Source organism: Taudactylus pleione, unplaced genomic scaffold, assembly GCF_031769625.1.
Source record: "Taudactylus pleione unplaced genomic scaffold, aTauple2 ptg000206l, whole genome shotgun sequence".
Taxonomy (NCBI): domain Eukaryota; kingdom Metazoa; phylum Chordata; class Amphibia; order Anura; family Myobatrachidae; genus Taudactylus; species Taudactylus pleione.
The window spans coordinates 10,572,518-10,586,541 of record NW_028284608.1 but is presented as its reverse complement, the minus strand read 5'-3'; the positions used below and the strand labels follow the sequence as shown (position 1 = coordinate 10,586,541).

The 14,024-nt window shown below is 41.9% G+C and overlaps 1 protein-coding gene across 3 annotated transcripts in view; it reads right to left on the bottom strand.

The window, feature by feature from the left end:
- The window catches only part of PLCB1 (phospholipase C beta 1), an 808,463-nt gene that overhangs the window by 380,811 nt on the left and 413,628 nt on the right, over positions 1–14,024 (bottom strand). For all 3 annotated transcript variants that reach the window (XM_088478043.1, XM_088478041.1, XM_088478042.1), the window contains exon 4: positions 4,776–4,916. In XM_088478043.1, coding sequence (XP_088334169.1) covers positions 4,776–4,916 — 141 coding nt within the window. The remainder of the gene's footprint in view (positions 1–4,775; positions 4,917–14,024) is intronic.

Sequence of the window (14,024 nt, the reverse complement as noted above, 5' to 3'; positions counted from 1 at the left end):
TTTATCTTTGCCTTTATTGGCACCCTGCAGCCACAATTGCTGCTTCAGTGCCTCTGGATGCTCCAGCCACACAGCCTCCAGAGAATCCTGAGAATACTCCGGTCAGAGCCGTAATTAGCGGGGGTTGCTGGCCCCACCCCCTCCACATGATGTCATGCTCTCAGGGAAGAGGGCATGGCCAGCACAGGACACAGAGAATAATACAGTGAATCATGAGTCCTTAGGGAGGGGGCGGAGCTAATATGAAGCGATTCTATACGAATTGCATGAAGAGGCCCCGGATTAGTCACCTGCATCTCCTATCCGGGCTTCTCCCAGAGAGGAGACAGCAAAAGTTGGCAAGTATGTGTTAAAGCATGAATGGCAGATTATTATTTCTATTATTTCTATCATTTATTTTGTATACTACAGTGGGGCAAAAAAGTATTTGGACAGCCAACGATTGTGCAAGTTGTTGCACTTTAAAAGATGAGAGAGGTCTGTAATTTCCATCATAGGTACACTTTAACTGTGAGAAACAGAATCAGAACAAAAAATTTCGGAAATCACATTGTATGATTTTTAAACAATTTATTTGTATATTCTTGCGGAGAAAAATATTTGGACAATCAAAAAGTTTAACTCAATACTTTGTAAAGTAACCTTGGTTGGAAATTACAGAGGTCAAACGTTTCCTATAGTTCTTGACCAGGTTTGCACACACTGCAGCAGGTATTTTGGCCCACTCTTCAATGCAGATCTTCTCTAGATGTGTCATGTTTTGGGGCTGTTGCCGGGCAACATGAACGTTCAACTCCCTCCACAGATTTTCTATTGGGTTGAGATCTGGAGACCGGCTAGGCCAATCCAGGACCTTGAAATGCTTCTTACGGAGTCACTCCTTAGTTGCCCGGGTGGTGTGTTTGGGGTCATTGTCATGCTGGAAGACCCAGCCACGTTGCATATTCAATGCTCTTACTGAGGGAAGGAGGTTTTTCCCCAAAATGTCATGATACATGTCCCCATTCATCCTCTCCATAATACGGATCAGTCGTCCTGTCCCCTTTGCAGAAAAGCATCCCCAAAGCATGATGTTTCCATCCCCATGCTTCACAGCGGGTATGGTGTTTTTGGGATGCCACTCACCATTCTTTCCCTCCAAACACGGCGTGTGGAGTTTATACCAAAAAGTTCTAATTTGGTCTCATCTGACCACATGACATTCTCCCAATCCTCCTCTGGATCATCCAGATGGTCACGGGCAAACTTTAGACGGGCCTGGACATGTGCTGGCTTAAGCAGGGGGACCTTTCGGGTGCTGCAGGATTTGAATCCATGACGACGTAGTGTGTTACTATTGGTAACCTTTGTGACTGTTGTCCCCCCGTGTAGTTCTGGGCTGATCCCTCACCGTTCTCAAGATCATTGATACCCCACAAGGTGAGATCTTGCATGGAGCCCTGGTCGAGGGAGATTGTCAGTGATCTTGTATTTCTTCCATTTTTTAATAATTGCGCCAACAGTTGATCTCTTCTCACCAAGCTGCTTGCCTATTGTCGAGTAGCTCATCCCAGCCTTGTGCAGGTCTACAATTTTGTCCCTGGTGTCCTTAGACAACTCTCTGGTTTTGGCCATGGTGGAAAGGTTGCAGTCTGACTGTTTGAAGGTATGGACAGGTGTCTTTTATACAGTTAACCAGTTCAAACAGGTGCCATTAATACAGGTAACGAGTGAAGGATAGATGAGCTTCCTAAAGAAGAAGTAACAGGTCTGAGAAAGCCCAAATTCTTGCTGGTTGGTAGGTGTCCAAATATTTATTTTCCGCAAGAATATACAAATAAATTGTATAAAAAATCATACAATGTGATTTCTGGAATTTTTTGTTCTGATTCTGTCTCTCACAGTTAAAGTGTACCTATGATTGAAATTACAGACCTCTCTCATCTTTTAAAGTGCAACAACTTGCACAATCGGTGGCTGTCCAAATACTTTTTTGCCCCACTGTATATATGTTAAACAAATTATATATATATATATATATATGCATCTATCTACATCTATCTATCTCATACATGCCTACTCTCCCGGGATGGGAGGGAGTCTCCCGAAAATCGGGTGGAACTCCAGGCCCCCCGGAAAAGTAGGCAAATTTCCAGGCCTGCTGCCACCACCTTGTATCCCCCACATCGCGGCGGACAACCCTGCATCCCCATACATACAACCCTGCAGCAGGGGAGACCGTTGGCGCGATTCGCGCTGAATCACGTCAACGTGGCCCCGTATCCTGCTTCACAATGCTGTTATTCTCGGCAGGGTGAAGAGGGGGCGGGGTCACTGCCGCAATCACACAGCCACGCCCCCTGCTCCATCCCCAATGCTGCATCATCGAAGCACCCAACCCCCTTTTGCCACTTTATGCCACCCCCTGCCGTAGAAGACTGGCTACCCCCTTCCAGAAAAAAGGAGCTGAATGTCGGTATCTATCTATCTATCTATCTATCTATCTATCTATCTATCTTCACTGGTGGCCAAAATTGCAGACACATTTTGAAATTTGAATGTTTTTCAACTTTGAATGCTCACCAAAATTGTTTCACTTCGCACAGTGCAATGATTCATATATCAAATGGAAGGAAATTTAATGCTGAATTCAACACAATAAACAGAGGTCAAATATTTGCATTACAAGGGAAGTTATGCTACTTTCAGTCAGACAAAGAAACACAGATGCGTGAGATTCAAGAAGCGGATTGTAGTAACAGCTACTACCAGCGAATCGGAATCGTCATTCTGAGGACCAATCAGCTGTCGTTTATGAGCAGGTGCAAGGTCATGTTCAAAGGTTGGAAAGGTCAGATTGGCTGTTTCATTTTGCAGAATAAAGTTGGTTACTGTAGTGCAATTACGGTTGGATGTTTGTGTGTATTGTTTAGTGCTATTGACGGTGTAAAAAATAAGTACAACAATGTCGTCCAGGCAAAGTGGTGACTGGTCACCCAGGAAGAGATCCAGGATTGTGGTGTCACGTGAAAATGGTCTTTCGTATGCAGCAACTGCGAGAGAAGTTGGTGGAAATGTGACAACATCAGGAGTACGTAAGTTTTGTTTACGCTATCAGGAAACACAATCTATACAAAACAAAGAACGAAAAGGCAGGAAAAAGTGCACAACAGCTGTTGATGATAGGAGAATAAAACAAATTTGCATCAGGGACAGATGGATGTTATCTGCGGCCATTAGCAGTGAACTGAGTGCAACTGGTGTTTTTGTCAGTGCAAGAAGACTAACGGAGTAGGATTCCCAAAAAAAGCCATTGCTGAATAAAAAGCAGCGGCAGAAACTAATACAGTGGGCAAAAGAACACATTGCATGGACAGAAGGTCAGTGGAAACAAGTGATATGGAGTGACGAAACTAAGATATCGATATTTGGTAGTGATGGGAGAAAATGTGTGAGACGTCGCATCGGGGAAGAGGTACATCCAGATTTTATTCAAGCAACAACAAAGAATCCTACAAGTGTTATGATCTGGGCATGTATGACAGCAGATGCTGTAGGCCGCCTTTATGTCATAGATGGCACACTGAACATCAAAAAGTACATTGGCACCATCCTACAACCAAAACTTCTACCTTCTATCAGGGATCTTTTTCCAGATAATGCCCCAGTTTTTTTCCAGCAGGATTCAGCTACCTGCCACACTGCACGGACATGAAAAAAGGGGTTCACGGAGAATGACATACAGGTGCTGGGATGGCCAGGGAACAGCCCAGACCTGAACCCCATAGAACATTTGTGGGTCAGTTTGAAAAAACTGGTACATCTGAAGCGTCCATCCAATAAAATACAATTAATCGAGGCTATAATTGTCTCATGGCACCACATAATAAAGAAGGAAGAGCTACAAACATTGGTTGGCTCAATGCCACGTCGCTGTGCTGCTGTCTTGAAAAATAAAGGATACCCAACAAAATACTGATAGGGTGAAAATCCCTGTGTACTTATGATGTTACTGTCCTAAGTGTTGTTTTCACAGCATAACTTCCCTTGTAATGCAAATATTTAACCTCTGTTTATTGTGTTGAATTCAGCATTACATTTCCTTTCATTTGATATATGAATCATTGCACTGCATGAAGTGTAACAGTTTTTATAAGCATTTGAAGTTGAAAAAGATTCACATTTGAAAGTGTCCGCAATTTTGGCCACCACTGTATCTATCTATCTATCTATCTATCTATCTATCTATCTATCTATCTATCTATCTATCTATCTATCTATCTATCTATCTATCTATCTATCTATCTATCTATCTAATCTATCTAATCTATCTATAGTATATGACATATACCGTATATTAATATGATGGACAATTAATTGGAAAATATGGGAGGTAATTAAAAGTGTATCAGTGATGTCATTAGCTCCTCTGGATTCATGGGGTGCACCTACATTCCACAAACTTCTGCCTCTATGACATCACTGGTTTCTATTGAACTGATTGGCTGCATTCTCACAAATATTGCTTCAACTCACAATATGACTGTGTGAAAATGATAGTTCCCCCTATAATGCGCCTGGGACAGACCATTTTCATATGTGTCAAAATCACAAATCACATAAATTATTTGTTGGGTAACAGAGATGTCCTGATAATAAAGATAAAGGGAGCCTTTACATTTTAGACTTAATATATATTGAACTAAGCTACATTTTATTGATGTTGTACTTTTACAATATTCAAGTTCTAACTGTCAATTGGTACATTGAAATACAGGTCGAGGTCAGAAATTTACCTTTGCAATTTCTTCTTGATATGCCACCAAGTTGAGATATGAGATGTTAACCAGATCGGGTCCATAGACAATAGTAAACATTCGATACTCCAAGCGTCCGCCAAAATTCCCAACTTCCAACTGCTCCCGTAGCTTTGGGTCCTGCAAAGAAAAAGAATTATATTGAGTATTGCATCTCTTTGCCATAAAAAGAATTATATTGAGTACTGCATCTCTTTGCCATAAAAAGAATTATATTGAGTATTGCATCTCTCTGCCATAAAAAGAATTATATTGAGTATTGCATCTCTTTGCCATAAAAAGAATTATATTGAGTATTGCATCTCTTTGCCATAAAAAGAATTATATTGAGTATTGCATCTCTTTGCCATAAAAAGAATTATATTGAGTATTGCATCTCTTTGCCATAAAAAGAATTATATTGAGTATTGCATCTCTTTGCCATAAAAAGAATTATATTGAGTATTGCATCTCTTTGCCATAGCATGTGCCAAACAGAGTGGGGAAAATTCCAATGATTTTGTTCTCCACGGAGAAACTACTTGATTGTCTTGTGCATCCGATTCACTGAATACGCAAATGATCTCTCTGACAAATCACAGATTAAAAATTAAAAAGAAAAACGCTAATTCCACAGCTTTTAGAATTGTATTTCAAATGTAAAAAAATATAAAGTAACAATCAGAAGTACAAAGACTGTATTTTTTATATAGATTTACAATATGCATACAATATACACACAAATTTAGTATATATGAATACTGCCTTAGTATAGTCCAGTGGTTCTCAACCTCAACTCTCACGTTTTCCCAACAGGTCGTGTTTTCAGGACGGTAATTACTGACCCAGGTGGGGTAATTACTAACCCAGCAACATAGATTAACTCATCTGTGCATGATTAAAGAAATCCAGAAAACATGACCTGCTGGTGACACTAGAGGACTGGAGTTGAGAACTCCTAGTCTATAAAGTACATATATTTATATACAGATGTGTCCTCATGCATCTAGCCTCAATACGCCACGCAGCGCGATGTGCCTGGCGTGAGTGAGCCGCCAGGTCCCGTGCTGCTCTGCTAGTGTTGAGCTTATGATTTTGCCGAAAATACATCTAAGTCACAATGAGATGTGACTAGGACGCACCCTCAGACTGTGCTGATTAATGTGATATGTGACACTTGTATATCTGTGTGCGAATGAGTCTGTATAGGAACCACAACGGAACTGGGAATGAAGAAAGCTGCGGCCGCTACATTGTAGCACCTCGTACTGTATACAGATTCAGAGGCTCAGTCGCACACAGATATACAAGAGTCACATATCAGATTATTCAGCAAAGTCTGCTCGTGCATCCTAATCGCATTGTGACTTAGAGCATTTTTGGCAAAAAAAAGTCGCCCGGCGCTAGCAGAGTCTCATAGGACATAGCGCGGCGAGAGGGCATTTTAGAACGACTGCAGCAAAGATGTGTAGGGACACATCTGTAAATGTAAAGTTTGAATGAAAGGAGTCTGGGCCTGATTCAGAGGCACTTGCTGTTTGCGAGCGCTCGCTCTAAATCAGGGCAGGGTTTGTTTTTGTTTTTTGACCACCCACAGCTTTTGCGGGCGGCCTGGCGATGGTCAAGATTATCGCGACCATCGGGCTTGCGAGGAGACCCTGTGGTAGGGTCTCAGCACTCGCAAGCCCGAGTGGACTTCCTGCTTCAATAGAGCAGGAAGTCCACTACTGACATCACGAGTGATGTCAGTAGGGCCGCCCACAAACGGCAGGCATTCCAAAGGGAACGCCTGCGTTTGTCCAGCCACCCCCCTCCCTGCCTACAAAATGGGGCGAGCTGTCAATCAACATCAACAGCCGCCCTGTCTTTTAGCAAGACCCGTTGCGACGGAGCTGCAGTCGCAATACGGGTCTCGCGCATGCGCACGCCAGAGGAGGCGCATGCGCAGTCGGGGACCATCAACCCGCTTGCGAGCGCTGTGTGCTTGCGAGCGGGTCTGAATCAGGCCCTCTGTTTCCATCTGATGGTCATAATTAGCTTTGCAAGTTTTTTAACCAGGTTATCATCTGTAGTTTTGGTATTTCTCTTGGATTTAGGGCATTACAGAGATCTGCAATTAAATATTTATTTATTTTATTATTTATTTATTAACAGTTTCTTATATAGCGCAGCATATTCCGTTGCGCTTTACAATTGGAAACATTGATAGAACAAAACAGGGTAATAACAGACAGACATAGAGGTAAGAGGGCCCTGCTTGCAAGCTTACAATCTATAGGGAAATAGGCATTGATACACAAGGATAGCTGCTATATATTGCAATTTGGTCTGGCCAGAATGCAGAGTTTCTTGGTGCTCAGAGCTCAGGAATGTCGGCAAAATGTCAGGAGTATGTGAAAGAAAGACAATATGTGAGGTTATGTGTGGACTGTGAGAGGGGATGTGATAAGACATGGAAGCTATGAAGGTTATGTGGTCGGTTCTGGAATCTGATAAGCTTGTCTGAAGAGGTGAGTTTTCAGGGAACGCTTGAAGGATTGAAGAGTAGAGGTAAGTCTTATTGTGTGTGGTAAGGCATTCCATAGAGTGGGTGCAGCCCGAAGAAAGTCCTGTAACCGTAAATGGGAGCAAGTAATGCATGGGGATGAGAGACGCAGATCTTGTGCTGAGCGGAGAGGTCGGATTGGGAGATATTTTGAGATGAGTGAAGAGATGTATGTTGGTGTAATTCGGTTAATGGCCTTATGTGTAAGTAACAGTATTTTGTATTGAATACGGTAGAAAACCGGCAACCAATGGAGGGACTGACAGAGCGGGGCAGCAGACGATGAACGTTTGGCAAGGAAGATAAGCCTCGCAGCTGCATTCATAATGGATTGTAATGGCGATAGCCTGTTTTTGGGAAGACCAGTAAGGAGACTATTGCAATAGTCAATGCGGGAAATAATGAGTGAATGGATTAGAGTTTTTGCAGTGTCTTGTGTGAGATATGGTCGAATTTTGTATATGTTTTTTAGATGTCTGTAACATGATTTTGAGACAGATTGAATGTGGGGAACAAAGGACAATTCAGAATCAAGGATGACACCAAGGCAGCGAGCTTGTGGGGTGGGGTGGATTGTTGAGTTATCAACAGTGATAAAGAGATCAGATTGGTAACTGTTATTGGACGGTGGAAGTATAATTAATTCTGTTTTAGAAATATTAAGTTTCAGGTAGCGAGATGACATCCAAGATGAAATGGCAGAAATACATTCAGTGACACGGACCAATACAGATGGTGATAAATCTGGAGAGGATAGGTAGATTTGAGTATCATCCGCATACAGATGGTACTGAAATCCAAAAGAGCGGATTAGTTTGCCAAGAGAGGTGGTATAGATTGAGAATAGCAAAGGACCTAAGACAGAGCCTTGCGGTACTCCAACTGATAGAGGTAGCGAAGAAGAGGCAGAATTAGAAAAACGAACAGAAAAAGAGCGATCAGATAGGTAGGAAGAGAACCAAGAAAGGGCTGTGTCCTTAAGACCTAGGGATTGTAATGTTTGTACGAGAAGAGAGTGGTCAACAGTGTCAAAAGCAGCAGAGAGATCTAGAAGAATTAGAAGTGAGTAATGGCCTTTAGCTTTGGCAGTGACCAAATCATTTACTACCTTAGTCAGTGCTGTCTCTGTGGAGTGCTGGGAACGGAAGCCAGACTGAAGTGGGTCCAATAAGTTGTGGGTGTTAAGAAAGTGTGTGAGGCGGGTGTAGACAAGTCTCTCCAGTAGCTTGGAGGGGCATGGGAGCTGGGAGATAGGACGGTAATTAGAGAGAGTGTTAGGGTCAGAATTTTGTTTTTTCAGAATGGGAGTAATCACTGCATGCTTGAACAGTGATGGAAAGATGCCAGTAGAAAGAGAGAGATTACAGATTTTAGTTAGGGTTGGGATGAGCACAGGAGACAGAGCTTTACTAATTTGTGAGGGTATAGGATCTAGAGGAGAGGTAATAGAGTAGGAGGATGAGAAGAGTGTAGATACTTCATCTTCATTTGTGGGGTCAAATGAAGAGAATGTGCCAGAGGGTTCAGGTAGGGAATTGAGTAGGTCACTAGCTGAGTAAGAGAATAACATTTCATTTCGGATATTATCAATCTTGTCCTTGAAATAGGAAGCAAGATCTTGTGCACAGATAGTAGCAGGTGGCTTGGGTGAGGGAGGGGTAAGAAGCAGTTTAAATGTATTAAAAAGTCGCTTGGGGTTAGAGGCTTCAGCAGAGATAAGAGATTGGAAATATATTTGCTTGGCAGTGTCCAGAGCAGTACGATAAGAGTTGTAGATAGACTTATATGTGAGGAAGTCACTTGGAGTGCGAGACTTTCGCCACTGACGTTCTACTTTACGTGAGAGTTTTTGTAGATGCCTTGTTAAGTTAGAATGCCACGGTTGACGTCTGAGTCTACGCGGAGTGTAATGGGTAGCTGGAGCTACTTCATCGAGGGCTTTTACTAGAATCTGGTTTAGCTGTGATGCAGCAGTCTCAGGAGAAGTGAGTGCAGAAATTGGTGAGAGTTGTTGTTGTAGAGAGGTAGATAGTTGTTGAAAGTTAATCACATTAATATTTCTGCGGGTTTTAGGAGGTTTGGTTGATTTCACTGACATTGAGGTTGATGTAATGGAGGAAAGTGTGCAGGTGATAAGATTGTGATCTGAGAGAGGGAAAGGAGCATTAGTGAAATCAGAAACTGAGCATAGTCTGGTAAATACAAGATCAAGGCAGTGGCCCTCCTTATGAGTAGAGGAGTCAGTCCATTGGGAGAGGCCAAGAGAGGAGGTTAGAGAGAGTAGTTTGGAGGCATGAGGAGATTGTGGACTGTCAATGGGGATATTGAAATCACCCATAATGATGGTGGAGATGTCTGAGGATAGGAAGTGAGGGAGCCAGGCTGAAAAATGTTCCAGAAATTTTAGCGGTGGCCCAGGCGGGCGATAGATAACAGCAACTTGCAGAGAGAAAGGGGTGAAAGTCCTGATAGAATGTACTTCAAATGATGTAAATGTGAGTGAAGGTACCTGTGGCAGAACTGTGAATGTGAAAGATTGGGAGAGTAATATTCCTACCCCACCTCCTTTACAATTGCCAGGCCTGGAGGTGTGTGAGAAGTGTAGGTCACCATGTGAAAGTGCAGCAGGGGAGACAGTGTCTGATTGTGTGAGCCATGTTTCTGTTATTGCCAGAAGGTTGAGGTTAGTTGAAATAAAGAGGTCATGGATGGATGTTAGTTTGTTGCAGACAGAGCGTGCATTCCATAAGGCACATTTTAGTGACTTGGATGGTGAAGGGAGGCACGCAATGTTTATGAGGTTAGCTGGATTTATAGTTCGTTGTGGGTGTGGCATGTGGGTTGGGCCTGGATTTGGAGATATGTCACCAGCTAATAGAAGCAACAGGAGCGAGATATAAATATATTTGTGGGATTTGACTTAATGTTTGTTATGGCGAGAGGTTGTGGATGTTATTGTCAATGTGTTTAGATAAGTTAAAAGCTCATATGTGTTTGTAAGAGAAGAGGAAAGTACTGAGGCAGCAATATGTACAGAAGGATGAGCTGCAGGGAGAGTAAAGGATGTAGTAGTCTTAGAGATGATTCCATGGAGTGAGAGCATTAATAGAAGTATCTGAGACATTTTTGCAATACATTCAATAATGTACAACACACAAATTACTGGTAAGGAATGATATTGTAATTACCTTGTCGTAGATGTTGTTCAATGTTTGTTCAACTGTTTTTTTAACTGTTATATAATTACACTTTGTGTTATAACACACTTAGTGCTTATAATACACGGCTGCCATCGACATCCACGGCTGCCTCTATACTGATTCTACACTTAAAGAAAGTCTGATTGAGACATGCTACAGCTGAGCACAAATGCTAACTACTCAATGAAGAAATTTGGCACTGGGTTTGTGTAAACACAAGCAGTATCCTACCATAAACTAGGCATCACTGAACAACATCCCCCACCCAGGTAATACAAAATACAATCAAGTCATTACATCTAAATCTTTGCTAACAGAAATAAATACCATTATGCAGAAATGGAAGAACAATATGTTGCTTGCTAGATGGAAATGGGTAACATACTTTTTAAAATCCAAACAGCTGATCTGAGTGATTGCAAAGCACTAGTTAGACTATGCAGCTTGTAGAATGGGTAACATACTTTTTAAAATCCAAACAGCTGATCTAAATACCAGTAGGGTAAATAACTCAATTAATTTGAATGACAGTAAGTAAAACTGAACAACAACAATATTATTGAAGGCATTTTACCCCAAATTGAATAAAGATAGGTTTTTATAGAGCACTTAAAGATCTGAAGACAGATCAGGAAAAAGTCTGGTAGGCAGGAGTGAAGTGGTTAGCAGAGATGAGGTGCAGGTCAGAGGTACATTTAAGAGGGCGGAATAGTATTTTGAGATAAGGTTTGAAATGTATGAGGAGATGCTGTTGCTAAATTGCAGGTCAATGTCAGTAAATTAGATTCTGGAAGATGTAGGGATCCAGTGTAGAGATTTGCAGAATGGTGCGGCAGACTTGAGACGAGAGTGGAAACTAGTCCTGCCAGGCTGCCACAGCATTCAGGGTGGATGGAAGCTGGGATAAATGTGTGTTTTTTTGTCACTTGAGTGTATTATATACATGTAACTTATTTTTTCAGTTTAGTGCCGCTCCCTAAACTGTAATAGAAACATAAAAATTAATCAGCCACTTGTTCATACTGTAACTGATCTACAACTTGCTCATACCATGGCTGTTCTACAACTTGCTCATTCTATGGCTCATCCACCACTTGCTCATACTATGGCTAATCCACCACTTGCTCATACTACGGCTCATCCACCACTTGCTCATACTACGGTTCATCCACCACTTGCTCATACCAAGGCTCATCCACCACTTGCTCATACTACGACTCATCACCCACTTGCTCATACTATGACTCATCCACCACCACTTACTCATACTACGGCTCATCACCACTTGCTCATACTAAGGCTCATTCACCACTTGCTCATACTATGGATCATCAACCACATGCTCATACTATTGCTCTTCTACCGCTTGCTCATACTATGGCTCATCAGCCACTTGCTCATACTATGGCTCATCAACCACTTGCTCATACTATTGCTCATCTACCACTTGCTCATATTGAGGCTCATCAACCACTTGCTCATACTAAGGCTCATTCACCACTTGCTCATACTATGGATCATCAACCACATGCTCATACTATTGCTCTTCTACCGCTTGCTCATACTACAGCTGATCACCCACTTGCTCATATTATTGCTCATCTACCACTTGCTCATACTGAGGCTCATCAACCACTTGCTCATACTCTGGCTGATATATGGACTTGGTCATACTATGGCTCATCAGCCACTTGCTCATTCTACAACTCATGAACTAACATTACAAAGAGGGGTGGGATTTTCCACTAAACCATAGTAACCAATCAGACGCTTCCCCTCATTACTTAGTTTGTGCCACAAAGATAAAAAATTACTAGTAGTTGCGGTTTGTCGAAAAATTTTAACTAGATGCAGTATTTTTAGATTAGCTATAATGAGTTCTAATTGCATTTCATGTGCAAAATTAAACCCTACGCAGACTGGGACATCATAAAAATGGTCATACCTGGCTTATCAAGTCATTCAAAAGTTGATCAATCCAGTTGAAAACATGTCACTTGTGGGTTTTTATTATTGTTTTTTATATATTTTTTAAATGGTTGATTCAAAGCATGTGATCACTTTAATATCACAGACTGAAGTTGCTGAGTGTGTGGAGTAGGATATGGTACACAAGGGCCTCCCGATCGAGGTCTTCAACCCAGATGATCATGTGGAAACATCAGTTTCTGCATAATTTTCTCCAATCTAAGTATCGTAGCTGCTTATAAAGCAGCCAGTGCAGGAGATTTCATAGCTATCTCCAGCATTGTTAGGATCGTAACATACCACCACTGCCATACTACAGTATGTAATGTATAGTGGCAATGCAATTGTGCCACTTATCAAGCTATGAAAACTAAATGTATTTGGAGCATGTCTCCAGTAACTTAACCGTTAGCTTTCCCCATAGGAAATACATGCTATCAGAGTACGAAGAGCGATTTTTTAAGATCTCCCTGCTCCCTTCGTGTCTCGTAGTGCGCATGGGCGCATGCAGGGCCGGAATAAGGCTTGTGGGAGCCCTGGGGTAACTAAGTTGTGGGTGCCCCCACCAAGCCACACGGCTTTGAGGGCAGGGGCAAACGCAGGATTTTCTGGTTGGTTCTATTATATATATATATATATATATATATATATATATATGTAGCAGGCAAATATGTTACATACACACAAGCACACATATACAGTGTACACATGTAAACACATGCATACACATTAACACATATACATACACAGTATACTCACACTACCACATATATACAAATTAACACACATATATACATACTAACACATCCACAGTATGCACACAATACCACATATAGTATGTACACACACAAACACATACACATGTATACACAATAAACCAGTACATAACACATACACTTACATTTTTATGGGGGCCGGCACCTCACGCCATACTGGCTCCGCCCCCACTTCGCCCGCTGTGAGGGGGGTTGGCCGTCAAGGGGTTTTCAAGTTCTCAGAAACCCCCCCTGCGTGCGCTAGTTTTGGGGGCCCCACTGTGTGTGGGGGCCCCTGTCGCCCCCTCCCCCTTAATCCGGTCCTGGGCATATGTTCAGGAACACTGGTGGGACAAAACCTGACAGTGTAGACTTTCACTGCTGTATTTCGTTTTGCCCTGCTTAAATTGTAATGTTACACTCCTAGTAGTCCAGCTCTTTTCAGCCACACAAATTATTATTATCTTATACAATATCATTTTTTATTTGGTAGTATTATTAGTTAAGATGGTAATATTCCCCTTAGCAGCAACTACTATCATACTGTTTTTAAAAGGTTTATTATTGTGGTTATGTTTGTGTGTTTTTATTAGAGATGTGCGGTTCGGTTCTCAAGAAATAAAAATCCACCCGAATTTCATGAATCCGGACAGATCCGAGTCGCGGTTCTAATCTCCTATGAAGATAAGGTTAAATTTGAGTCGCGGTTCTGACCTTCCTGTTGATCGGAATTCAGATTTTTAAATCCGAATCACGGCTTTTGGATTGCAAAAATGACATG